The following is a 26,988-nucleotide window of genomic DNA, read 5'->3' on the forward strand; positions in this document are numbered from 1 at the left end:
AGGGGAGCGGTCATTATATATACTAATATAGTATTTTGAATTAGGTTTTGTTTTTATATTATCATTTTACACTATATATATATACACATATATAGTGTAAAATGATAATATAGTGTAAAATGATAATATAAAAACAAAACATAATTCAAAATACTATAATATTTATAAAATAACAACACTGCCATGGGCAAATCCAGGTGTAAAGGGGAAATAATCCATCATCTCAAGAATGTTTTCGTGATGGAAACTGGAAGTTTTGTTTGCTATGTTAATAATAGAAGAACTTGCATTTTTCTCCCTCTCCATTTTTCTTATTACGTTCAAAATATTGTACAGGCTTTTGTATTGCCTCTGGGGAAGGTCACAGTGGCCCTAAATAATTATGAACAGCTTCAGGCTAAAATACACTCTAGTTTCCATTTAATGTGCCGAGATGAATTTCAGTTTCCTCTGAATTTGAGGTTTTGTTTTTACCCCAAGTACATGGCACGGAGCATGTGCTTTTATCCGCATGCCAAGCCCACTGGTGTTCAGCTCCCACCACAGTCAAATGGCCATCACCATATAATTAACAGCCTCCGTTTCCAACTGCTTTGTCTCCAGATTGTCTTCAACTTGGTAAATTGCAATTGTTATTCCACTCACTGGGTGTACAAAGTATTTTTTGCATAATTACTCTTGTAAAAGTATCCGTCTCAGGCCGTGGACATTCAACATCAATGGAGGACACCAAACCTGGCATGATTTGTTGTTGTTGTTGTTGTTTTTTGCGCAAGATGTCACAGATTGTCGCGTGTGGGCATTGGCGAGCTCCTTTGTGAGAGATGTAGACTGTGTTTAGGCTGTCATTACACACACCCCACCCGTTCGGGACAGAACACCCCGCCCGCAAGAATTTGTTTGTGTTTGAGCAGCTGCGGCGAGGTGTAAGCTTTATTCATAGACTGCTTTCATCTCTGGCGTCGTTGCATTTGGTGGTGTGATGGCAAACCGCCACGGGCGGCACTCTCAGCCCAGGTTGTGCTGGGATAGTAAGATAGAAAGGGCGGCTGATGTGTCAGCATGTTGTTATTATAGCGCAGTATGTTTATTATACACATGAATTTTGGCTATCTCTATTGAGATTCAGCTGTACTAGTCTCAAGGGGCTTTTCCTCAGAAATGAAAATACACCGTCTGCACTGAGTGACACAACAGAGACTTGCTCAAACAAAGTGGGATGTCTTATTTTAGATTGCTTATTTTAACGGCCCACTGCGCGATGGCTTTTTAATTAGCTTTTGAGAGGATGCAAACCTTGTAAAAATTTAACGTTGATGTTGACAGAACAGGCAAATCCTCTAATGACTGTGTGTTGGCATTAATACTTCATAACGAATGCAGAGAAAAGCTTATTTGAAGATTTGATTTCTAACGTAAGCATATTAACCTTTCATGACGGATGTAGCGTGAGATTAGAGATGGTAGACGCATCTAGCGAACCATTTAGTGTAATTTCAACGGCTGTTAAAGGAATAGTTCTGTTCTGTTGAACATTAAAAAGATATTTTAAAGAATCTTGGAAACCAAACATCTGCTGGTAGACATTGATTTCCTTGATGTGGAGAAAAAAAAATACAATGGACGTCAATGGCAACCAAAAACAGTTTGTTTACCAACATTTTTCAAAATATTGATCACGTTCAACAGAAAATAAAAATTAATAAAGGCTTGGAACAATGTGAGGGTGAGTAAATGATGAAATTATAATTTATGGGTGAACTATCTCAAAAATGTTTAATAATCAAATTCATAATGAAGAACAACAGAACTTTGCTGTGTCGTACTTTCATGATGCATTCCTCAAACTACTACTTTTTTGTATATATCTTTATATTTTGCAAAGAAGTTGCAATGCAACATAGTGTGACATACAGCAACATATTATGTTGTAAATTATGCAAATTTCCGGAAAAAGAAAAAAAACATTTTTTTTTTTTTTTTTTGATGGATAGACTTGGTTCTGTCTGTTGGCTGAATGTGATCTAAATTTGAGCTTACAGTTAGTTTTAAGAAAGGGGTACGGTTTAAGCGGACAAAATGATTGGAGAAGTATGGCATTCATCAGAGAAAAATCTGTTGTCTCTCTGGAAGATCAAGTCATGACATTGTGATTTAAATTTTAGGGAATTTTTTAAGGTCAAAAACTTTTTTTTTTAAAACTAAACCTGCATAAAATCGTTTCCTGTAAGATGCATTTTGAAAATACATCGGGTCCATTTCTATTTCATAACGACTTAACATATACTGTTTTAATACTTTATAAGCAATTAATTTCTGAAGTCTGATTCAATTATGTCATTCACAGTATCTTTTGCTTGGGATCCAATTTTGGCAACCTTCAACTCAGAAATTAGATTTTGAAGAAAATGGAGGTCATAAAGTATGCTGATTTTACCATAGTTAAAACACACATTGCACCTTATGGCTTAGTGTCAATTGCTGGTTTATTTGAGGTGTTAAGTTCAAACTCTTTTCAAGTCTAAAGTTCCAATTTTTTGAAGAAAAAAGACAAAAACAGACTGTATTGTAAGCCATTGTCACTATCCCAGAAATCACACACGCAGCTATTAATGTTAATGTTGTTTCATTTCACGCAGCTGAGAAACGACAAAAGAGACTGGATTACGTTAATACAGTATTGTTTTTATTCCTTTGTATGGCATTGATGAATAAAACTAAAACAAGAGTTGCATTTATGCCAAGGCTGACAAACAAATCCTCATGTGAATCCAAAAACAATCGGATAATTCAAGCATCTGAACAGTTTTCAAACCATGTCCAGCTATCGTGGAATTATCGCGGTGAAGTGTGATGGTGCGTGTCATAGCCACACTGTGTCATTTTGTATAGAGTGTGAAAGGGTGGTTATGTGTTAGGCTTTGGAATGGGAAATATGGATATAATATAACATATATATTAATGTTACATAGCATGGTTCATATATTCGAAAGCATCATTGTCCTTGCCTTGGGATCCGCCTTTCCTGATAGCCCTTTCCCAACGGTGGTTTATTTAGGGCCATCTAAGAAGCATGACATAAGATACCTTGCTGAACCACCCGCGAAATGTTTTGCATAGACGCCAAGTTAAATTCATGCAAATGAGTATGGGAAAGACATTTGAGAAGATCTAAACAAAACGAAAAGAATAACAAATTACGATAAAGAAAAAAAATGACAAACACGAGTCAAGGTTACACTACATCTACCAAGTGAGTGAATCGTGAGTGGTCACATTCAATTTTTAGGACGCTAGGTTTAGAAAAATAAGTGTGATTTTATTTCTATATTTTTAAAAAACAAAACAAAAAGTCAGTCCACATAATATACTCTGTGATCGAGCATAATTGTTACTGTAGCTACACTTGAAGCATGTTTATGTGTAGGTCTGCTATATGTCTATATTTTTGTATTTTCGAATATTGCTCTTCTGCAACACTGCCTGATTTAACGCCATCAACAAAGCGACCTATGCATTACCTATCTTTGCTAGTGTGCACGTGTGAGGGGCCAAGTAAACATGCAGCATTAATTTCTGACGAGGGCAGTCACCATGCATAGTAGTCATTTTATACCATTAGAAATGGTGAAAGAAACCCCCTGAAACAATATTGTCCATACTCTGCCACAGCTAGCCAAAGTTTAGAAATGAATTTGCTAGCCGTTTCATATTGGGATATTTAATCACACCAGAATTCACCGTGTCACCATACACTTCCCATTGAAATTATAGAAACTCACTACTAATTAAACAGATATCTTGTTTGTGGTTACTTAGACGTGTGTCTTTTTCAGGACGTATGTAACCACAATTGAATGGAAGAGATTTGAAAAGTTTTTTTTTAGTTTTTTTTTTTACCTGCAGCCGTTACAGAAAAGCAACAGTAAACTGTAAGAGAAACACTCCATACAATAAATTAAATCAAATAAATAACATTTCAAGACGAATGTGAACAAAACGTAAAAATGTAACGCAAAAGCAATGTTTAGATCAGTTGTCATTTTAAAAACATTTCCATTTTTCATATTTTGTTTTTAATACATCATTTAAAGATTTCTAAAAAAAAAATCAGGAAGTTGTATACAGAAGCATTCACAGACATCATTGTATAAAAGCTGATACACGAGATTAGCATCAGTCAACAGTGTTCTACTTTATAAACTCTTTGCGGGAATATTTCGTTATCATCAATAAATAAGAGCTGACAATAAACGTGTAAAGATTTCGGGAAAATAGGAGATTAGGAATAGTCTATGGCTTTAGTGGCTACCTCGGCCCAAAAAAACTAAAACATTTTAAAATGTATGCGATTATTTTCCTACAGTTTTTCAGGACAAGCTATCAAACCAAAAAGAAAATAAATTTGGTACTGTCTGTTTCTACACCGCTACATCAGGCTAGAAGAGAAGAACCTTAAAGTATTCCTCTCCGATCGTTGTATCGGAAACAAAGGAAGTACTCGGTATTTCCTCTTCAGTAGGGTGCAAACTTCTGTCGCTCTGGTTTCTTGATGCCGTTGGCAGAGGAGATCTTGGCGGTGTAGGAGGCCAAGGTGCCATGGGCAGGGGCAGCAGCTGTGGCAGCCGGGGCCGAGAGTGCCAGGAAGGGGACAGATTTGATTCCCAGGAGGCTGGAGAGGGGAAGGGTATAGGGGGCGCCCAAGATTGGAGCATGGGGCAGGCCGCCCATCGCTGCCAGGGCTGCGGCAGAGGACGATGCATGGGGAGCAGTCTGGGTGAAGCTCATGTTGAGGTCTACGGGGGTCGACATGGAGGAGGACTGGGCAGTGGATTTGGCGGTCTCTAAACTGTACGAGGGAGGGAAGGAAGGAGGTGGAGGAGAGGAGGGTGGAGGGACAAGGGAGGGGAGCCGGATGGAGAAGGGTTAGAAGGTTAAATAAAAGACATGTTAAACAAAAATTGAGAGAAAACAAAAGAAAGAATCAAAAAACAGAAACCAAAAATCATAAGAGAGGTGTGTTTTGCTGGTGGTTGCAACAGATTATTTGAGGGGGGACCTTGGCACTCATGGGAAAGGAGCTGTTTAATTCAGGGTGATGGCTTGGGTTGGGGCTTTGGGAAAAGAAACAAAATGATTTCAATTTCAGTAGCATTTCCTTTTTTTTTTAGTCGTCAAAAAGATGCATTTGCACCAAGTACCATGTTGACAAATGCATGTAATGAAATGTGCTCTGCCATCAATGTATATTGATGGCATATAACTGATTTCTCAGGACATTACCAAGTAGGGGGTGTGTTCAATATGCAGAACGCTCTGATGCAATACATTGAAACGAGACGTCTGTCTCTGAGTATTCTTCGAGAGTGACACTGATTGGGGGCGACGTCTCCAGACTTGATCCAGGACATGAATAATCATGTTTGATTTTTAATGGCCTGATGGAGCTGACTCATTAAGGAAGTATTCTGATGCTTGCTAGAGTGCCTTCGGTTGCCGTCACTTGTCAAAGACCAAAATGATAATAATTCAACTGATGAGAAACCACTAAATCAATAATATTAAGACAGAAACAAAACATCAAAAGCTTTCCCAAAATATCTTGAAACCAACATATTAATCTTTTTTCCATGCAGGATGCCTGAGTTACATTTTTCAAATAAAATAATGAGGGGCTTCTCAGAATAAGTTTTACATTCTGCACCGGTCTGCTTGTTGAACACACACCTGAGACAAGCATTAATATTTCATTCAAGACCCAATTATTGCTCTCTTGTCGACTTGCCGAGTCATAAATGCTAGAAAAATTTTATTATTTTGCACGACACTGCATCTGTTGGAAATCCTAATTTCTTTGCTAGCCAATACTGAAATGCGGGAATAAACAAAGAAGCCACTCATTTGGAGTGGTGTCCAATTCTGTTTCCTCATTATTATTCATTAATGCATATGCTTGGGTCCTATTCTAGTCATCTTTTAGTCATTGACTTGAACTTTACTAACAATATTGGTTCGAATTGTTCAGATTTTATTATGAGTGTTTAGCTAATTCCTTGTGTTAATTGAAGTATTTTTATAAGCCTGGGTAAAGAACAAAACTATTCATTTTGTTACAATTAGCAAATGAAATTTTGCCCCATCATTGATGGAGAAGTCCTTGCTGAGGAACCGAGCTGTCAGGAATTTACAGTTTTCTTGCCTGACACAACATTTGATCAAATTGCAACCGCATCGATCTCGTGGGAGAAAATTTGTCTTTCTATGAAGCAGCCAAAATACTCTGCCTTTAAGCTCTATCAAGCTTCTGGCTTGAAACTTAGCCAATCCCTCAGCCTGGCTTCTTTCTACCACATCTCCTTGCTTTGTAGTTGTGCAATGAGTTTACTCAAGAGTGCTTCTTTTGGCCAGCAAACTGTGGACTGGATAGGCCCTTGATTGAATATTCCCACAGGTTTTCACAAGGTCTCCTACTTCAGGGTCGTCTATAGCATTATGGTGTAAACTATAACACTGAAACAATGTGGTTAAGTTCAAACACCCTGGATCTGTCATGATGGGATGGCTTCCAGTGCTTACCAGGATGTGATTAGATACTGGGCCAAGTTGATGCTGATTGGAGAGCCTGTGATGGTGACGTGCCGGTCACTAGTGCTGTCCATCTGACTGCCGATCTTGATTTGAGCTCCTGACACCTGGCGGATCTCGTTGATTTTTGTACCCTGTCTGCCGATTATTGAACCAATCAGCTGTGAAGAAAGAAAAGACAAATACGTTGAATAAATATGTATACACAGTTTTTTCACTGGCACTATTTCTGTCTAAAACAGGGGTGTCCAATCCTGCTTCTGGAGGGCCAAAGTCCGGCTCAACATATCACGGTGTCCACAGCTTGAAGGAAGTGGACCAAGGGGGTTGAGTGACCTTAGGGCTTGGTGTCAAGTTTAGACAATGACAAAGGTGAGTGACCCCAACTGGGATGAGTTAACGGTTTGTCATTCAAATGACTGACAGCTAGCCCTTTGTCCACTCCACATCTCAGCCCCCAACCCTCACTTTGAGTGTGATTTGGATTATGTGGGCAAGAATTGCTCCACAAAGCATTCCTTTCCTCACAAGTCATATGAACGTCAAAGCTCCTGATTTGTCGCACCGCTCTCCCTGGTGCCCAGGGGCTATTAATGTCTCAGCTGATTGTGGCTAAGTGCTCGTAGTCGAACACCAGGTCTCTCTGCCACCCTGACGTAAAGGACTCCAGCATGTCCTCTGCACCGCACCACATATTTGCCCACTGATATCCTTCATTTTTAGAACTCGATGAATTCTCCATCCTCAAGCAATATATCAGCGAAACCAAGTATCGACACCCACACAACCTCCTCCAGCCGTCAAGTTTACCAGTTCCAAACAAAGACTTCAGTTTGGTCAGTTTTATTGATTTCTTTGTATCAATTAAAATAAAAGTTGCAAGCTAGGGGTCAAAGGTATTTAAACCCTAGTCAAGCTATAGATAGGTATATTTAAGGCGAAGGTACTTCGTTTTGGAAGAGCATGGACACATCTGCCAGCTAAAACTGCTTCCACAGATGGTTCCTTCCACCTCTCACAGGGCAATCTCTGAACAGGTAGAGTTATGGACCAACTGTATCCGCTGGCACTGCTGCTGTGCTCTAGAGCACCGATCTTATCCCAATCTAATTGTGACGTGTTCCTGCTGATTTAAGGGGATGGTTCACCATGAAGAAACTGCTCCTCTAGAGAGAAACCTGATTGCGAATGATAAACAACTTAGGCTGCCAGGCGTTTGATGTCTGTTTGATGTCGTCGTGCCTTGGAATTGCATTGCTGTGAGGGAATTTCAATAATACATGCTTTCCATTGCTCTGTTTATGGCTTTATGCAGGAATATGAATATACAAGCATGTTAAATCAGCCCTTGATTGGAGAAATGGGTGAAGCTCCTTTGAAGTTTATCGTGTATGCTGAGGTTTAGAAATGAGGTCTAGCACCTAATGAATGCATTCAGGAAGATAAGATTTATTTGAAGCTGGTGTCAACGTGATAAGAGCTGAGTTCATGTGCATCAAGGTAGTCGATGACTTTGCTTGTACAGAATCCTTCAAGAATCACTCTAGATTATCCATCCACTCAGTTATTACAGCTGTGCAAGAAATCAAAAATGCATATACACTATATAAGCTTCAAAGTAGAACAGATGGCTTGTATAACTAAAATATTTTTCAAATTGCAGGGCAATAACTACATTTAATGACAACGAACGAGACAAAATAAGTAAGGAGTACTTTACATAAGACACATAGTCATGTACACTACAATGATTTTAAGTTTTTTTTTCTTTTTTTGAAGATTAACTGTTGTGAGACTGGGGAAAGTCAGATAATACACAAACTTGTCATATGTGAACAGCACTGGTTTTACTAAAAACTGCCGCCTTACTAGTTGGGCATAAAGGCTTAAAATAACAAAACAATTGGAGCTGAATTATGTATAGGGTATGGTCAGAGTCCATGCCTCGGCCCTTCGCCAGTCGATTAATCCTATGATCTCAGGGAGACGTGGAGGCGAGAGGGAGCCCCAGTCAGCAGGCATGAAGGGAATGTCCCATTGGCCCCTGGGGTGCGGGGTCTGTACCACAACCTAGAGCTCTGACAAAAGGCTCTGGCTTTATTTACCATCTCTGTTTTGACAGCAGTGGAGTGCTAAGCATTTCAGACGCCATTACAGGATTGAACTGGGTCTTGTGAAGCTCTTCTAGCAGAGCAGGGGGTGGACAGAAAAAAAATAAATATATTAACACATGTTGGTGTGTTTGAAAGAAAAAGTTTTAGGATTTCTATATGGCCAAAGTGTGCCATGAGAGGTGCTCTCTAAAAAATGAAGAACCAGGCTTTCTAGAGAAAGAACTTAGTCTAAAATAAATATCTGACCATCCTCAAACATTTAATAATGTATCCATAAACATTATTACTGAAGCAAAAGTGCTGCTTTATGGAATGAAGTAGCATGAGTAATGTAATACTTGAGAAAATACATTTTTGCACTTACGTCATTTGGAATGAGAAGTTCTTGTGATGCTGTATGGGAACTGGACTCGATGCCTATTGGAAAAGGAATGGGTACCAAGTTAAACAAACCATAGGATAATTTGCTTGCTTGCTTTTTTCTTTCCCTTTCTTTTTGTTCAGCTTTTTTGTTCTTCCAGATTTGACAGAAACTCCTCGGAACTTGTGGACAAGAGTAATCTTAGGATGTTTTCACCCATCATGCAGTGTGTATTGTCTTTCCCCCTTTACTGTTTTGCATGTTCATTGTAAATTACAACCCAAAGGAAAAACACTTCAGGTTATTTCTACACTGATGCGATGAAGTTACAGCCATTCAAAAAGTCAAGGGCTGTACCAAACCAGTTTCATTAAACCAAATTGCAATCTGTTTAATCGTATCAACATATGGTAGCAACATTAGCTCAACTTCTGGCATGAGTTTGGGCAGGGACTACCTGAAATTGCTTTCGAAATTATGTGTGGTGCATACATTATAAAGGTTTTTTTTAACCTTGCAACCCTGGAAAAAAACAGGTTATACCAGCCTAAAGTGGTCAATCACAAGTTCCCATTAGCTTAGCCAGGGTGGTTTACCAGGATACACTCAATCCTTATATCCCTATAATCGCTAGTCAAACTGATCAACCCCTTAGACTGTTACCTCACACAGTACTAAATGTATAACCCTTTTAAATTGGCCTACTATAAAAGAGCCTTTTAGCTTGAACATAGGGCTATTTGTGACCCAAAATGATATTTTGTGGATCAACGTTATGCCACTAATGCTATGTAGTGTTCTCCTATCTGTTAGCAGGATGCTATCACCTATCCGCGCATATCTGAAACCGAGCTAGTCTGTTTCTCTTTTCATCCACTTCCTGTCTCAGCAGGAGGACCAGACCCTGCAGTGATTCCCAGCCCAACAGGGGCCTATTTAATAGGCTGAAACATTGCCTTGACTGATGAGCTTTTTACCTCAGACATAATCGAATTCCCCAGCCATATCATGATAGGATGTGCTCTTGTAGTTTTAGCGGCAGGGGGTAACTATTACATTTGTTTCGACCACTAAATTCCTCAAAGGGGCTTTTGATTCTCACATTTGCACCAAAAGTGCTTATTTACCATAATATTCAACAGTCTGTTGGCTTTAGAGGGCTTACACAACAAAACCTTTGACAAATGTTCGCAATCTTCAGAAACTTGAAAGACATCACTGGATAACTTGGGGTGGCTGTATAATTGGATGTCTGGTTCTGTGCAAGGAAATAAAAGTGAGGGAGCAAGAAAAGGAGAGAGTCCCTCCTTTTTCTTTAGCTGGACATTTGTCACGGCTCCGAGAAGCCCCAGGAGCTGACTGTGGAGCCTTGTAAAGCTTGGCCCCATTTTTGCAGCTGTAATCTGCATGTGGCGTATGCTCCATGGAGCTCAGGTTATTACCTTGAGCGAGGGTGGCCTCTGGGTCTTTGGGAGGTCTGTTTGAATCCATATACTTAAGCTTGAGGTCTCAGGTGGAGTTGTGTCACATCCACTCTCACTGTACGCAACGATTTAGCACTGCTAAAGCAGACTTGTGCTTATTAGTAAATGTTCTCTCTATAAGAAGTTTAGTCCTATTAGAAAAAGACTAAAACTTAACTGAGAATTAACACTGTTCCTGGCCTTTGACAACATAGTCCGATCACATCAACACCATTTTACTAATTCCTATGAACCATTAAAAGGGGAATCCTGTTTGTGTGACCAAGGTGGCAACAAGTTGATTACAGTCTATGCCACTGTCTAACCCATGATTTGATCCCAACCATTATCGTCCTTTTCAAAGAAAAAACATACCAGAGAGAACTTGGGTGGCTGTGGGCTGAGCCATTGGGGCAAGACCCTGCTGCATGGACAACTGGTGCAACTTGGCCAACTGAGATGAAAGAGAAAATAAAAAATGGAGGAAAATGTCATTAATTTGGATGAAAGGGTTTTGTTATTCCTATCATAATACACAGCTGAGAATTGAACCATATAATTTATTCACAAGTGTAAAACAAGTTCATTCACTTCACAAAAAGAATGCAGAACTAAAGGAAGTTACGCAGTATGAAGGTGGTTTTCAGAAGTTCTCTCTAAAGCTTCTTACCTCTGAGTGTGGAATGCCGTATTGGTTTTGTACAGTATACGCCTGGAAAAGAAAAAGTGAGGAGTGTTATCCATCTTCTACAGAATCTCTGCATCCAAAAACAAGTGAAGAAGTGGGAACAAGTGATAATAGTGATCACCAAACATTTAAACATTGACATTTACTTCAATATGTTATTGGCTAACCATATAACGTGAAAACCATCAGTTAAGTTCACAGTTGTTCATTGAAGTGGGAAGAGTTACTAAATTAAGAATATGAGTTGATCTATAGATATATTCCAAAAACCTATCAACTTAAGATATAAACATCCAAGAGTTGTTTTCTGGTCTGTTGGCTGATTTTAGGAGGTGTTTTGGCACTTGTCAACTGGTTAGGCCAGAACTAGGGGGTCTCTGATCCCTCTAGACCACCCAGCCATCTTTATAATTCCAAAACTTTCTAAAGGGGACAGATGTGAAACTAGAAGATCTTTGAATCAAGTCTTCTGCATCAAAGAGAATGAGAAGCCAAATAGCCAGACGCAAAAGCTACAGAGAACGCTGCATGCTGTTCCCAGAGGTTCTCTTGCATAAGCCTGTTTAAAAGTTTAAACACGTGGAAGAGAGATGGAGAGAGAGAGAGAGAGAAACTGAGGGAGGATAAAATGGAAAATAAAATAAAAAAGATCAGTGATGCAGAAATGGCAGTCTATGTTGAGGAGCAACCCTAGTTTGTGTCTCTGGTAGCCAAGTTAATAAAAAAAGATTGGTCACAGCTCTCAAAGCAAACATTGTTTGGGGGGAAAACATGACCCTTCTTTGTCAGGACAGATTTAGCTTCTCTCTGGAGGTGAGCTCAGAGTTTGCTACGTGACCGGCAATCCTTGCCCTTCAATGTCTCTGATAGTCTCCCATTTTGTTTTGCTATCTTTATTGTTTATACGGCTTGCTTCCATGGAACACAAAAAAAGGGGTTTACAAACTAGATGGTCAAGCTAAAAAAAGGAAAAAATCACAAACTAAAGACGTGCTCTATATTCTAAGATTTCTAAAGTAATACAACAGCTTTGTGTGAGCGAAGTGCGCAATTTAAATTCAAACCTGACAATGCATCTGGATGGGTCATTTGAATAAGGAGAAGACTAAAGTTAGCATAAAATGTCATACAATGAAAATTCTCTATATCTATTTTCTAAATGCATGCTCCCAGTATCTGTACGTTTTTTTTTTTTTTTTAATTTGATTTTATTTCGACTTTGTAATGTTTAAATTAAAATAACTTCTCTGGTGATGTATGCAGGACCAAATATTTAATTAACTTAAACATCTGCCTCCACTTTAGAATCTCAACATTCAATAAAGAGCCGATGAAAAGAATGAGTTCTGTGCACTACATTCTTTTTCTTGTCTGATAATTCATTTCATTTGGATGAACATCAGAATACAAAAGACATGACGCTTCTCATCGCATAGCGATTTTAAGTAAATGATTATTGATGACTTAAATTTGATGTTAGAATCTTTGGACTATAGCACATAAGTCATATTGGCCTCTTTAATGGCAATTTCTTTCTGGAGCCTGATAGCTTTCAAAAAGGTCAGTAGCAAAATGGAAAGGAACTGGAATTTTATTTGGGTGAAATGATTTTAAAAGCTTGGCAATATGTGCCTACCGGGAAAGGACTTAGGGTAGTGAAGGCGGAGGCGGGGCTATCATAATTTAAGTCATTTCCTTATTATTTCTTTCCTTCCTGTCCTCCGAGCTCAAAATGCTTGTAAATAATGAAGAAAAGTATTAATCGCCTGGCTGAGCCACTTAACGCTGCATAATCCTTATGCACAAACACACACACACACACACACACACACACACATAGTGCCATCATTAGCAAGAGTCGTGGTGTGTTGTCAGTCCCCTGTCTGCTGGCAGACAGCATTTATCTCCGCTCATTTAAGAGAATGTCAGTGCTCGGGCCTGGCACCCCGTCCTTATAGCTCTGGAGGCAGAGTGTAGAGTTTGTATTGAAGGTCACATGGTTCCCCTTTTTAGCCTTCACATCAGCATTAGTCAGAGGCGGCTGACACTTAAAGAAACAGTTCACCCACCAAAAGTGAAAATTCTGTCACCATTAATTCACTCTCAAAACACAGGATGATTTCAGTAATATTTATGCAGTTGTTTTCCATACAAGGAGAACAGGCAGTGACAAGGGAATGTCAATCTCCAAAAAAAAGGGCCATACATTTTGTCCATAAAACTTCTAAAATCCTAAAACAGTTTTGTATGAGGAACAGACCATATCTTAGTTGTTTTACTGAAAATATGTGCCCTCCACCGTAGCTCTCAATCCCATCTGCGTTTTTCGTATTATATGCATAATGCCAGCAAAAAGTGACAACAAATGCCGCTGGCTCACGTCTCATAAACAAAACAAATTTTGAGCACAAATTTGCACTCATGTGTATAAAACCAGCTTAGACATTCTGTTAAACATCTGTTCTGGGTTTCACAGAAAATACGAAAATCATACAGATTTGCAATTACATAAGGGTCAGTAAATGTTAATTTTTGAGGAAATATTCCTTTAATACACAATTAACAGAATTGGCCTTGATATTGAGTTCCTCCAGGCCATGATAAACTTTCTTTCACCTCTGTTTAAATGCTGACTTGGGAATGGGGGATGGGTGATGCAATCAACTGTTCCTGTTAATCTTCATAGTAAAACTCGCATATACACTGATAACAGTCTACCCAGAAGACCTGAACATTAAGACGAGAGATTATCAGTCATTCACACCATCATAATATACTCAAATGAACTTCCCACAGCAGCAATGGAATTCTGTAACATCCAGAATAAATGTTTCTCACAGAAACGTCAGTGATAAGCACCAAAAAATAAAAATAAAAATATATATTTTTTTTCCACCCTGTAAATTAAACATGTCAAAGCGAAGTTGTTTGCAAACTTGGGAGTGTAAGATAAAAAAAAAAAAAAAAAAATCAACTTACATTTTGGTCAGTGCCTCACACAAAATATGGATGCATACATTTGGTAATATGGTGCAGAATCTTTTTTTTTTTTTTTGAGTTCATCATAATTGTATGTTTAAGAGCTACATGAAAATGAGGAAAAGTAAGTGTTTTGGGGTAAACATTTCTTTAATACCAGATACTTAAGTTTGTAAATATAATAGGACCACAGCCACAGCCTTGGGGAACACCCTATATTTAATACCTGTAAAGTTTACACAAATTTATAAAATCAAGTCACTACTCCGTTCTGTGCAAAAATCAATACATTTGCAGTGGGTCGAGGGTAAAGCCATGCCTGAATGGAAAGTGGCATGGCTTTCTCCCTTGCTCAAGTGGGGAGGACACTGGCTGGAACATGCGGCAAGAGGAATGAAAGAGGGGAATAGAATTCCCATCTCCATGCAGGGGTGAAAGAGGCAAATAAATAAATAGTGGGAAGCATGGCTCCCTATGCTATCCATCATGGATAAATGATACTCACTTGCTGCAGATCCAGCCCTCCCTGAGTCATTGAGAAAAGCGGGTGAGACGCAAACTCTGATGTTTCGAAAACCTTAAAAAGGCAAATAGGGGACAGAGACACAAACCAAGGCTTCATTTGCATGTCATTAGTCTTAAGAATATGCATATGTTGTATGTATATTAGCGTAAATTTTGCTGTAACTGCTGTCATTACAATTGGGCGTGATTTGAATACAGACAGAAAAGTGTTAATGAAGAAAAAATATGAAGCAATGAACATTAATTTCATTGTTACACATTAATCTTACTCATCATGGCAGACAGGTAAATATATCAAACAGATGATGTATCATAAGTACGCGCGTCGAAGTTTCTGTCAGTCCAATTACACCATTGGTGAATGACTTCACAACACTTTTAATAGTGTGGAATATTCATGAGCTTGATAGATCTTAATGCTGCTATTATTCATGCATAGGCGTGTTGATAATGAATAGCCGTGTCAACATGAATAAACATAACGGCCTCTCTACTCTCTTCTGGAGACGTGTTCGGGAATTATGTGAAGTGAATAATGGGGCAAACAATAGATTAAAGAGTGAAACAATAGACCTTACTCAGGGTAAACAGGGTACTTCATTTGATGGGGATGAAAACAAGGCTGTGAAGGATGGAAGCACAGTTTGCTCAAAGACCATTAAATCCGACAACTTAAGTAAGAATGGTTTTATGAACAAATTTAGTCAAAGCACTGAAAATATATCTTCTGACAAAACTGGGACCTACCAACACTTTTTAAACACAAATTTGTGTTTCAGGCTTTGAACATACTCAATATACTTCCATTCCAGAGTCTCATTTTCATTTGTGTCCAATTAAACCTGCCATTAAAACTGAATAAGGTCTATTGAGACGTTAAGAATTGCTTACAATATGATAATGGCTGCATGACAGATTTATAATAGTGTAACCTAATAAAGAGAAAATACATCTTAGATGAATTTATACATGTTTGCAATACTTAAAATTACTTCAGTTAATGAACACACAACAAACAGGCTTAAGTAATATTTCTTAAACGTAGATGGTCCCTACAAATACCCTTCATTGATGGAAAGACGCGTTTTGTTAAAGGAAATAGAGGCAGCATTATGTCAGCTGTGTGGCTCTTTATCAAACTTTACTATATTAAGTCAACGAACATTAAGTATTTTCTGTGCACACGGCATATTTACAATTGGGTTTGTGTTTTTGGAGATGTTGATTGGATCTGCTTGATCCCAGCATTAATTATGGGATTATTTTTAAGACAATTAAACCTTGTTCACACAGCCATTTGGAAACACTGTTTCTAGACTGATCTGCGCAAAAACAAACCTTACTTAACTACATTCATACTTTAAAATGCATACATTCATACAGTTAAATACTGTAATCCTTGCAAGTTTAGCACCATGGTGAGAAGCCATAATGTACATCCACAATGACAACTTGCTAATTTCGTCTGTAAAAGAAACAACTCTCTTGGCATCGTGATGACACCTACGTCATGACTGTCATGATCGATGTACCAGACATTGACTATACTGTCTGAACAAATGCATTCCAATTTCATTCCTTGCAAAATGTCACTTTGGACAGCCAGTCCAGAAGACTGGATCTGAAAAAACAAATCAGATTGGTGAGCAGTGTGAACAAGGCCTTGAAGGAACATTGAAATGCTGTCTTTATTTGACTTGGAATATAATATATGATTTTTGGACCAAATTTGGGAATGTTTTGTCATTTTGTTGCTTGACAACTCAATCACGTTGACTATTTTAAGAAGATTAGCCAGGATATGCAACATTTCCACAGAAGGAAAAATTCATGCAGGTTTAAAACTATGGTTAGTACATTATGAACTACTCATTTACCACTTAATAACAGTGCATTAAGGGATATTGACTTATTGAAAATAGTAGTTTCAAAATAAATAACATTAAAAAAGTTTATGGATGTGACCAAACAAAAACTACGGTCAAATTGACAAATCTTGCAAAATCCAACCCAACAGCTCAAAATATTAGTCAGTATTATCTGTTAAGAGATCTGATAAGAACTGGAGGTAAGGTAAGAAGACAGACTCACACAGATTTTATGTATTTTATAAAAATAAAAATGTTAATTTGTAAAAGTGTAACGCTTTGTTGAAAGAACCAGATATTTTGCCATTTTGATGTGCATTTTTACCTGATTTCCAGCAAGAAGCACCGTGCCTGGAGCTGGAGAGGGGCGGTATGGAATTGTAGCACCCTTTGGAGGAGACTACAAACATAAAATACAACAATTATGAATTTTAACTCAGGACTTTAGAGTTTCACCCTCAGTATTAATCTTTGACTACTCTTCTCAGCTCATTCGGCATTGGCGCTAAAAGGTCTAGAACAAGTCAAGGTTTCTCTTACCTAAGGCATTTGCAAAGTCATTTGCTCATATTATCTTAATGACTGGAAATGCTGACATGGTGCACATTTATCGATTGGCTGTTCATTGGATCACTTAAAAGCATACCATTATCCTCTTACAGAAAGTCGTTTGGCCAAATAATTTCAGAATGCTATTAATGCTTGCTCGTGATAACCTCAGATGGAAATCTTGCAATGGAGAAAATGTGCCCTGAGCATGTTTTCTTTGAGTAGCATCATCTCAACTCTGCCAGTCTGTTCAAACCTACATTTTAATATCAAAAAGGAATAAAGTACATTTACAAAATGAAGGTGAAATCACTCTTGGCCTGTTAGCCCTAGACAAGCTGTCATCTCGGCTTGAAGGACATATTTTATGAAATAAAGCACAAGTACACAGATAACTAACTTAACCTGCTCATATGCAGTAATTCGATTAAGAGATCAGAAAAAAGCCAAAGTGATGAAAACCCAGTGAAGCACACCCCCCACAATTGCTCAACCAAACAAATATAATATTTTTAAATATTCATTGGGTGACTTTGCATAATTTGCATCCCTGAAGCAGGCAGACAGCCAGAGGATTCCTAAAACAGGCAGTGTAGCTAGCAGTCAACAATCTGCCCCTCATCTGGTCCTTTAAATATTAAACAGAACGAGCAGTACGCACACAGTACAATCCCACTGAATAAAAAGTGTAAATTCTTTTCTCTCAACCATTTGTGTGCAAAGAAAACCATTTGAGAGCAAATGCATTTCACGCTGTGGGAAAGCTGAGAGACCGCATTCACTAATCATTACTGTAATGACTTTTAACATGCAGTAAGTTAGATCAAGTATCTTTGGAAAAACTATTTGACAGATGCAAAAAGCAATAAAATTATCTGTTTAGGCTCCAGAAATGTATCATATCTATTTATCAACGCCACTAAAGCTAAAACTGAAAACCAGTTTGCAGTCTTTGAAGCTCAGAAGCATTTGAAGTCTTCCAGATTAGGAATATCACACAATAGTCATCCATAACAGTTTTTCAAAGCCAATGCATGCATAAAGATCGTGTGTTAATGAAGCCAAATGGATTTGCTCAGAGTCAAATTACCTCCAGTATTACAGTGCAGATGAGCTTGACACACTGGATGATAGCGTCCTGACTGCCAGATATCGTCACGCCTCTCTCTGTGGAGTTAGGGAGCAGATCTCCTGCCACCTGTACCTGAGCCCCTGTTTTCTACCCCACGAAGGAAAAACAGATAATTAGTATTGTTTTACCTAGGTCAGGTCTGTCCGATCCTGCTCCTGGAGAGCCGGCTTCATGCAGAGTTTAGCTCCCACACACCTGTCTGACAGGTGAGACCTTGAAATAGCATGTTTAGGCTGAGGTGTCTTTATTTAGCTAGAGTTCAATAAGCTGTTGATCCTCAAAGAGCAGGAGTGTACACCCCTGACCTAGCAAACGGATAATAATGAGGTCTACGCCGATGGGCTTGCGCTTTGGGCGTCCCAAGTTCAAGTCCTGGCTCGTGTACCTTTCCCAAACCCAACCCCCTCTTTCTCACCTACTTCGCTTCCTGTTGACCTATCTAAATAAAATGGCCAAAATAAATAAATAATAATAAAAAAATTACAATAATGAGGGCTATCCCAAACCCTAACCCTAACTGCAATTAGATCTTTCTCTTTGAAGTTTGTCAAATTTATATAACTTCTAGCAATTTCCCCCTAAAGTATTGCTAGCGTAAAACCACCAAATATATGTACATTTATAATTAAAACCACGAAATCCGGGAGTTGCTTAACCAAACCCAGTGAAGCAAGAGGGTAGGGCTACATCATTGAGATGCACTGTGTTTACTTGGTGCTGCTAACTTGAAAGTCTCCAACAACCCACCCAACACACCCATTTCAAAACGTACTTTCTTGCTTTGATTAGCTTAACGAGCTTGATATTCCCCCAACTCCGACAACCTTCCCCTACCCCACACCCCCTGCAAATGCATTACAGAACACTCCAAATTTAGCATGACAGAGCATTCCCCGTTACCTCATACCATCTCGACAGCCCGGAGACCATAAATGTAAAATAAATGGGTTTTTACTGGCATCCAAACCCATGAAATATGCAACAGAGCAAGCAGTACTAACATGGATGTCCCAGGGAGGAGGAAAAAAAGATAGGGTTATGGAAAAGCACTCACCTCTCTGATCTCTTTGATTTTGGAGCCGCCCTTGCCTATGAGGGAACCGCATTGGCTGGCTGGGATAACCAGCCGCAGTGTGACTGGAGGCTTACTGGTGACTGTGCCATTTGCCACAAGAGCAGCCAAGTCCTTGAGGGTCAAAGACAGAATGGATGACGTGTTAACTGAAAGCTGTGCTGTGGCTTTTATGGCATCTTTCAAAAGAGTAGGAACTTCCATTCAGAGTGGTTTGGAACCATAGTTAAAGATATGGTCTGGTAACTAGAAAGTTTCAGGACTGAACCTGCATGTGTATATCCCAGAGCTATAGTCATTGTGCCCTTGAGCAAGTGACCAAACCCTAGGTTACTCCTGGGGGAACTGGCCATATGATATCCTCATGATATCAAGACTGTTTCTACCACCTTAACCTGGATTTTCTAGATGGTATCCAGACAAGATGCAGCTCTGGCCTTTCCAAACACAGTTTCCAAACCAGTTATTTGTTACCCGATTCATGTAAGAGACGAGACTTGGGTGTAAACAAGGGACATCATTGTTCAAGCAGATTTGAGACATGCCATGAATTAGTCCGGTGATTTTCCTCATAATCCAGAAGGATTGTTAACCTACATTCTTTCTTCCAAGGTTTGAGAATGTCATTGTGTACCAATGACCCTTTGTGGCTTTTGATCGCAATCTGATTAAATGTTCTATACCAAAGCTATTTTAATCAGTTTCCCTATTCAGAGTTTCCGGATCGATGTGCCCCGCTAACAAAAGGTTACAGCTGACTGAACAAGGTTGCATCGCTGTTGAAGACACCCATTGATTTTTATGACCAAATGAAACGATATTTATCCACATGTCACCTGCACTCGTCTCTATCAAAATGTGACATGCATTCCCAAGGTGCAAAAACAAAACCCTAGTAAAAAAAACATTGACACATCATCCAGAATTAGTCTTATGGTGTGCACTTAAGTAGAGAAGGACAACTAATGTTCCACTCCCATATTCCTGCCACTACAAGAAATCAGCTTCGGTGTCCATTATTCACCCAGTGCAGATTTAGAGGCTTTCTCTTTAATTAACCAGGTTATAAATATCTGCCCGGATCGTGGCCCACCACTGCTGCAATCAATTCTTTGGGAGGGGGCTGGGGAAGCAGGAATCTTGCCGGGTTTGAAATGTAAATAGCATGTGTTGCCTCTCTGCCCATCAACCCAGACCTCACCTACGTGAGCTGAATGAATACACCTTGAGTGGCGTCTCAGAAAGTAGAGCTAGTGAGTCTTTTTCTTCTCTGTTTAGTGTTTCCATCAGCGCTAGGGGGTTGGAGATGCTGTTGTTGTGTTCTTTCAACGTCTCACCCAGAAACCTCAAGAGAATGAAGGGGAGGTGGAAAAAAAGAAAACCCTGCATCTTTTCATGCAGATGCTGGGGGAAGAAATATCCAAATGTCTGACTGAAATTATATTATCTATTTCTTTCTCTTCCCAGTGCCTCTTTGTGGCCCTCTGTAGTTCGTTCTCGGTGGAATTAGGAGGGATATTAATATGCCTCAGTCTTAATAACGGTGACTAAAGGATGTCCACTCCCCTGACTCACACAAAGCCTTTACCCCTCATCCCTTTCGTCTCATTTAACAACCCTCCTGGATAATAAAATATCAGTTTAGATATTACCCTCAGCAGATTGACTCTGTCTTTTTTGCACATTAGCTGTTGAGTAAGGGAGTCCTGGCTCAGAATTGATGGGCTCTTGATCTGATGCAACTAAGGAGCTGACTACTTTATATTTTAAACAGGGTTTCAATGACTAGCTATAAATGTAATCATGCATAAACTAAATAATAAAATGACCAAGATTACCTAAAATCTCATGCAATTGTTCGTGTATGAGACCTCGTTTCTTAGTGTCTCATGACATCTCGTTTCTAGTCTAGACGTTCACAGTCTTCTCCCTAAGCGTCGAAATTCTTTGTCTGTTCTGTCATATATATCATCCAAAACTCAGAAACATGGCTTTTTAGATGTCCTCCATGTTCTCCGCCGACTGAAAGAGCAGTGAGAACATTCTGCATCAGAGCCGGGCCAAACCTCAACAGAGCTCCTTGTAAAATTCATACAGTATTGCTCATCATATGTTTGGCACAAACGAACCCTGCCGCCACCTCAGGGCTTTCTATGGTGACTCTTCCGTTATGGGTATAGAAACGGGCTTGTGCGGAGGACAGGGAGATTCCTAACAGATGTTTAATGAATGGCACCCTGCCTGCTATGAAAGGATATCAAATACAGAATGGGTTTAGCAGGAGTGAGAAGATTCATTATTAGCTCTCGGGGGTAGAGCTGACATGCTGCAGGCGGACAGGGACACCTCATTGACTGCCAGTTATATAACTCTACAGATGCTATTAAATACAAATATGGGTGTGTGATGCATATGTATGTATGTTTCTATAGAATTTCCACCCAATTTACGTAAGTAAATAGCGCTATTGCTTGGAAATACAGATCTTGACTTCAGACTCATGCTATTGGTTGAGTTAATGCATGACATGCATTGAAATACATGACACACATCAGCATCAAAAGTCCCATCGTAATCTGGGAAGTCTATTTTTTTTTTCAGAGCTGTATATCTCTTCTCAGCAACTGTTTATGTGTATTTCTGATGTTATCCTTCAACAGAACCTCACTGCTATGGGACTAACGATATATGAAAACTACCCATGATTCTTTCAACCAGCTGTTCTTACAAGCCATGTCTCAGAACTGCTAAAATTCTGAACATGCAGAGTTAAAGGGTGTTTATGCGTTCATCCTGACAGCTTTATCGCTGCAAATCGTCTGGAAACCATTCAATTTCAGCAGAAGTTACTTGCAGACTGTTGATAAGGTTTTAAATAGCATTAAGTATTCATTGGTATCAGCTATTTTTTTTTTGTCCTTTGTTCTCTGTTATTATAAAAAAGGCACAGTAAGACTGGACTTGTTTTAAATAAAGACATGTCAATTTTGCTTCATGAAAATTGCTGAAATTTAAAGAATAGTTTACCCAAAAAGTGTAAATTTGCTGAATTTGTTCTCACTCTCAGGCCATCTGCTAAAATGTAGATGAGTTTGTTTGTTCATAAAAACAGATTTGGGGAAATGTAGCATGTAGCAATGGTTCTTCTGCAGTGAATGGGTGCCATCAGAATAAGGGTTCAAACAGTTGTTAAAAACATCCCAATAATCCATACAATCTCAGTTCTTTATTACAAAAACTGCTTGTTTGTAATAAAACGTCTAGATGGATTTGTTTAAACCATCAATTCATGGCCAAAATAGTCCTCTCACATCAAAATCCAATGACATATTTGTACAGAACTGTTCTGAACTGTTTTCACTTGTAAATGTTGCCTGATCTGTGCATATTTCTCTCCCGATTCAGTCGAGACCACTTTTTCAAAAGAAAAAGCAATCATATGAAGAGAGGACTTGTATTTTTTTGCCGAAAGCGATGAGTTGAACTTAAAAATGTCTTGATGGATTTGTCACTTCACAAGATGTTAACTGATGGACTGGAGTGGTGTTGATTAGATGTGGATTGCTGTGATGTTTTTTATCAGCTGTTTAGACTCTCATTCTGACGGCACCCATTCACTGGTGAGCAAGTGATGCAATGATACATTTCTCCAAATCTGATGAAAAAATATACTCATTAACATTTTCTTTTGGCCTGAGAGTGAGTACATTTTCAGCAAATTTTTATTTTTTGGTGAACTGTTTCTTTAAGAAGTGTTCATCCTGACAGCCTTATCACTGCAAACTGACCGGAAATCATTTATTTTCAACAGATGTCAGTTATTTCCACAGACTGTTTATGATGTGATAGATATGAGTAGATTTAACATAGCATTAAGTAATTATTTATTGGCATCAGCATATTTTTTTATCCATTTTCCATTATAAAATAAAATAAAAACATGATGAGACTAGGAACATGACTTAACAATAAAAAATGGACTCTTTCTCTAATGTTGGTGCAATAACATGCATGTTTATGTTATATTTTATGCTTATTGCTCTACGTGCTTGTATATGCAAGAACTCACCTCCTCCAGTTTGATTGTGATCATAGTAAAGGCTCTAAACACGCACTCTGTGGCACCCGTGATGGTGATGATTCTCTCTGGGCACGAGCCTTCTGAGATATTGATACGTGCACTGCTCTGTATGGATGGGAGGTTGAGAAAAACAAAAAAAAAAACAGAGTAAATAAACTAAATATCATGCATTTTCATCCAGATGCACAGGCAAAGTTGTGGCCTTGCTTTTATTGTATTTTAACCTTAGAAATGAAATATGCTGGAGGTGTGTGTGCATTTTAAGGCACATAAATTAATAAAAAAATATTTTCTTTCTACATCAGGTAGGATGCCAGCAGTATTTGAACCACCAACAGGTTTTTATTTATTTATTATTTTTTTATATGAAACATGGATTTACCTAACCTCCTCAGAGAAACTAGTTCCGCCTGCACAGGCCTCATGTTATGTGTGTGTATTGTGTGTGTGTGTGTGTTCTGTCCAAATGTGTGGATCTCTCCAGCAGAGATCTGGACTGAGCTGCGTGATTCATTCTCCTGCAGGGCTCTGACTGTCAGCTTCACTTAAACTGATCGTTCTATCGATCATGCACAAATGCATGCAAGTTTAGAGTTTAGTCTGAAGCTAGATTATAACTTACATAAACTGTTTATATATTGTTACTATTATTCATAAAATGCATAGATATGTATGCCATTACTAAATGTATGCAGTTAATTAACAGAGGACCATATTTTCCACATTGTAAATTGTGTTGTGATGGTAAAATATGACTTACAAATATGTGTTTGTGTGTGTATATATTTTTCACTGAACAATGGAATATTGACCCATTGTAATCTACTGTTTAATCAAGTATGACAAGTATTCATTTATTTATGTTTGAGGCTAAAAAGCAAAGAGACAAGGTATGATTTTATTTTTCTCATCTTTTCTCACCCTTATGTCATTCCAAACATGTGCACTCATCTTTGCTTTATTTGTGTGCTTCACAGTCCATGCTACCTATATACTTTTGTCGTATGGAAAAGAGCAACGTGACCATTCAAACTATCTCCTTTTGCATTCAACACAAGTAAGACATGGATTTGGTGTGACACAGTAAGCTTTCTTTTAGCTCCTTCTGCTAATAATAGCACAGAACAGCAGAGAAAAACATCCAGTGGCAATTTCTTCTGTTTATGACATCTATCGGGCCCAGGATTGACCCCTGTGGTGTCCCAACTAATGCAATAGAGAATGCCTCATGCGCAGGCTTGCCTTCATATTTGTCACCCCCCTAAACCATTAATTAGGATGAAATAACACAATCTTTTTGACATTTTATGATGTTAGGAAGCAAAAACCATTAGGTAAAGGTTCTGGTTAACTACAGAACAAGAGACTAATAATGTATACTATGAGATCATTAGCATCAGAGAGAGGAAAAAATAATTAAAAAAAATATATATATATATTCTCAGAGGGCCATGCTCACCCGCTCATTGTTTTTTCTCCTTGGTAACCTGCTTCAATCTTTATCTGGAAGCTATTGTTATTAGCAACTACCTTGAATATACCAACGCATATCAAACTAATGAATTAGTGTTTGCTGTGTGTGTGTGTGCGTCACGCACCCTAGAGATGAAAGGCTTAATTTAAATATTCATGTCATCTGCAGTCTTTCAGCTGTAATGTTGCAGACATCAACTGGTTTGAGTACGTATGTGGGACATAAGGGAATTTTTCTGTCTTTTTCCCAGCATTAAACCACATTATAAAACTCTATGTGGTGTAGCATTGCGCTAGCTTCAAAGGAATACAGTCTGTTCTGCATGCATGATACATGCTGGGAAGCTGAGAAAGATAACATTTACGAGTAGCTTGTAGCTTACCTCCTCTCGTATCCTTTTCACAGTCTCTCCTTTCTGTAGGGGGAGAAAAAAAAGATTATAAAGCACTTATTGCCTTTGTCTGAAGTTTGTTTGTTTGATATGTTTTGTATGTATTGTTTTCCCAGAGTGACTGTTTTTCACAATGGCTTATAGTGGAGGATAAAGTGAGTTTACTAGCTGAACAGATAGCTCAAATTAATATCAATTCTGCTTCGCTACAGAGCAATACAGCATCTGCATGGATAGGCCTCAGGGGAACAGGTTTTCCAATCGAAGGTCTTGCAATTGGACTGACTAGTGAATCAATAGTCCATGAATCACTTAGATAGCTTCAGATAGTGTCTCGCTATGTCAGACACAGAAGGTAACGTGGGGGGCATAGTCATGACTGCAGATCCCCAGACCTGCTTTTGCACGCTTGACTGGTGTTTCATTGTCTTCAGATGGGCTAAAAGGATGATTGGATATGTCATAATAGAGCCAAAGCAAGGCTTGGGTGGTTTTAATTTATCAAGGAAATTTACATTTTCAAGACCACAATCTCATAAAACTAGCAAAGCCATTTAAAACATCAAATTATGATTCATGTAGCAGTGTTTGCAGATGCTTATCAAATAAACTAAATATAGCCTAACCAGTCCCCTTCAGAGTTGGCACCATATTAAAAAATAAAATAAAAAAACCTGACCAAAAACAAGCGGAAGAACAGAGGTACAGTTTGTACAAATTTGTCATACAGTTGCGTACTTGTGTGTTAATTGTTCGGCCAATGAAATATTGAAATGCATATATATAACAACATAACTGACGAAAATGTTTTGGTTTTGTTATTCATCAATGATAATGTTGGGTTATTATAGTCAACTGTAAAAATACATAAATGTTAACTGTAACAAAAAAAAACTTAATTACTTAACTATAATTAATTCCTAAAAAAGTTAATTCAAAATGGATCGTAGTGATAGTTCTGGCAGGCCATGTTAGTCAAGCTCGCATCAGCTGACACTCAGCTCATCCACGTCTACCTATAGGATCACGACACCAATCATAATTCCCTTCATAAGGTCTCTTCAGTCATTATTCAGCAGCTATCGCTCGCTCAGGAACTAATCATCCACCTCCATCCCCAGCTCCTCCTCTCGTCCAATCAGGACTTAGCAGTGAATATGTCATTGGGCCAGACCACTGAATCATATTGTTAAAATAATCACATAGAACATTAATGGTATCTGCTATTATTATTAAAACCTGTAATAGCATTTCAACTACATTGATATCTAGATTTTTGTAATTTTATTATTATAATATATATATATATATATATATATATATATATATATATATATATATATATAGTTAAATGAAATTCAGAATTGTATACCTTTTTGACTACAAAACAATACAAAAACAAAACAAAAGACTACAGCAAATAACAAACTTAAATGTTTCTGTGCATACCGTTCATAAAAATAAATAGATAAATAAATGATAATAATAATAATTTTGATTCACTGCAACAATTTAGTACAAATATTTTACAAATGTTTTATTAATTTCTTAGTTTTTCTTTTTTTTTTTTTTTGAATGAGCATCTACTTCCTTTACTTTCGAGTGTTACATTTTTTCCACTGTGCTTGAGCTCTTTTACTGCTTATAGTTTACAATTCACCATCATTCCTTTCTCCTGAAGGCACATTATGAATAGTAATCGACTC

General features: G+C 38.3%; 1 protein-coding gene across 4 annotated transcripts in view; it reads right to left on the bottom strand.

Annotated features, from left to right (window-relative positions):
• Positions 1-2,664: 2,664 nt before the first annotated feature.
• Positions 2,665-26,988, bottom strand: part of LOC113065112 (poly(rC)-binding protein 4-like) — a 72,959-nt gene continuing 48,635 nt past the window's right edge. For 2 of the 4 annotated variants that reach the window (XM_026236307.1, XM_026236308.1), the window contains exons 5-15: positions 25,274-25,306; positions 23,406-23,522; positions 19,319-19,450; positions 18,223-18,351; positions 16,909-16,983; positions 14,696-14,767; positions 11,194-11,235; positions 10,899-10,977; positions 9,064-9,116; positions 6,577-6,746; positions 2,665-4,849 (exon numbers count right to left, since the gene is read on the bottom strand). In XM_026236307.1, coding sequence (XP_026092092.1) covers positions 4,516-4,849; positions 6,577-6,746; positions 9,064-9,116; positions 10,899-10,977; positions 11,194-11,235; positions 14,696-14,767; positions 16,909-16,983; positions 18,223-18,351; positions 19,319-19,450; positions 23,406-23,522; positions 25,274-25,306 — 1,236 coding nt within the window. In that variant the 3' untranslated portion in view covers positions 2,665-4,515. Of the gene's footprint in view, positions 5,115-6,576; positions 6,747-9,063; positions 9,117-10,898; positions 10,978-11,193; positions 11,236-14,695; positions 14,768-16,908; positions 16,984-18,222; positions 18,352-19,318; positions 19,451-23,405; positions 23,523-25,273; positions 25,307-26,988 lie in introns of all 4 variants that reach the window. The other 2 variants (XM_026236310.1, XM_026236309.1) reach the window with 2 other exon arrangements.

This window comes from Carassius auratus, chromosome 47, assembly GCF_003368295.1.
Source record: "Carassius auratus strain Wakin chromosome 47, ASM336829v1, whole genome shotgun sequence".
NCBI lineage: Eukaryota > Metazoa > Chordata > Actinopteri > Cypriniformes > Cyprinidae > Carassius > Carassius auratus.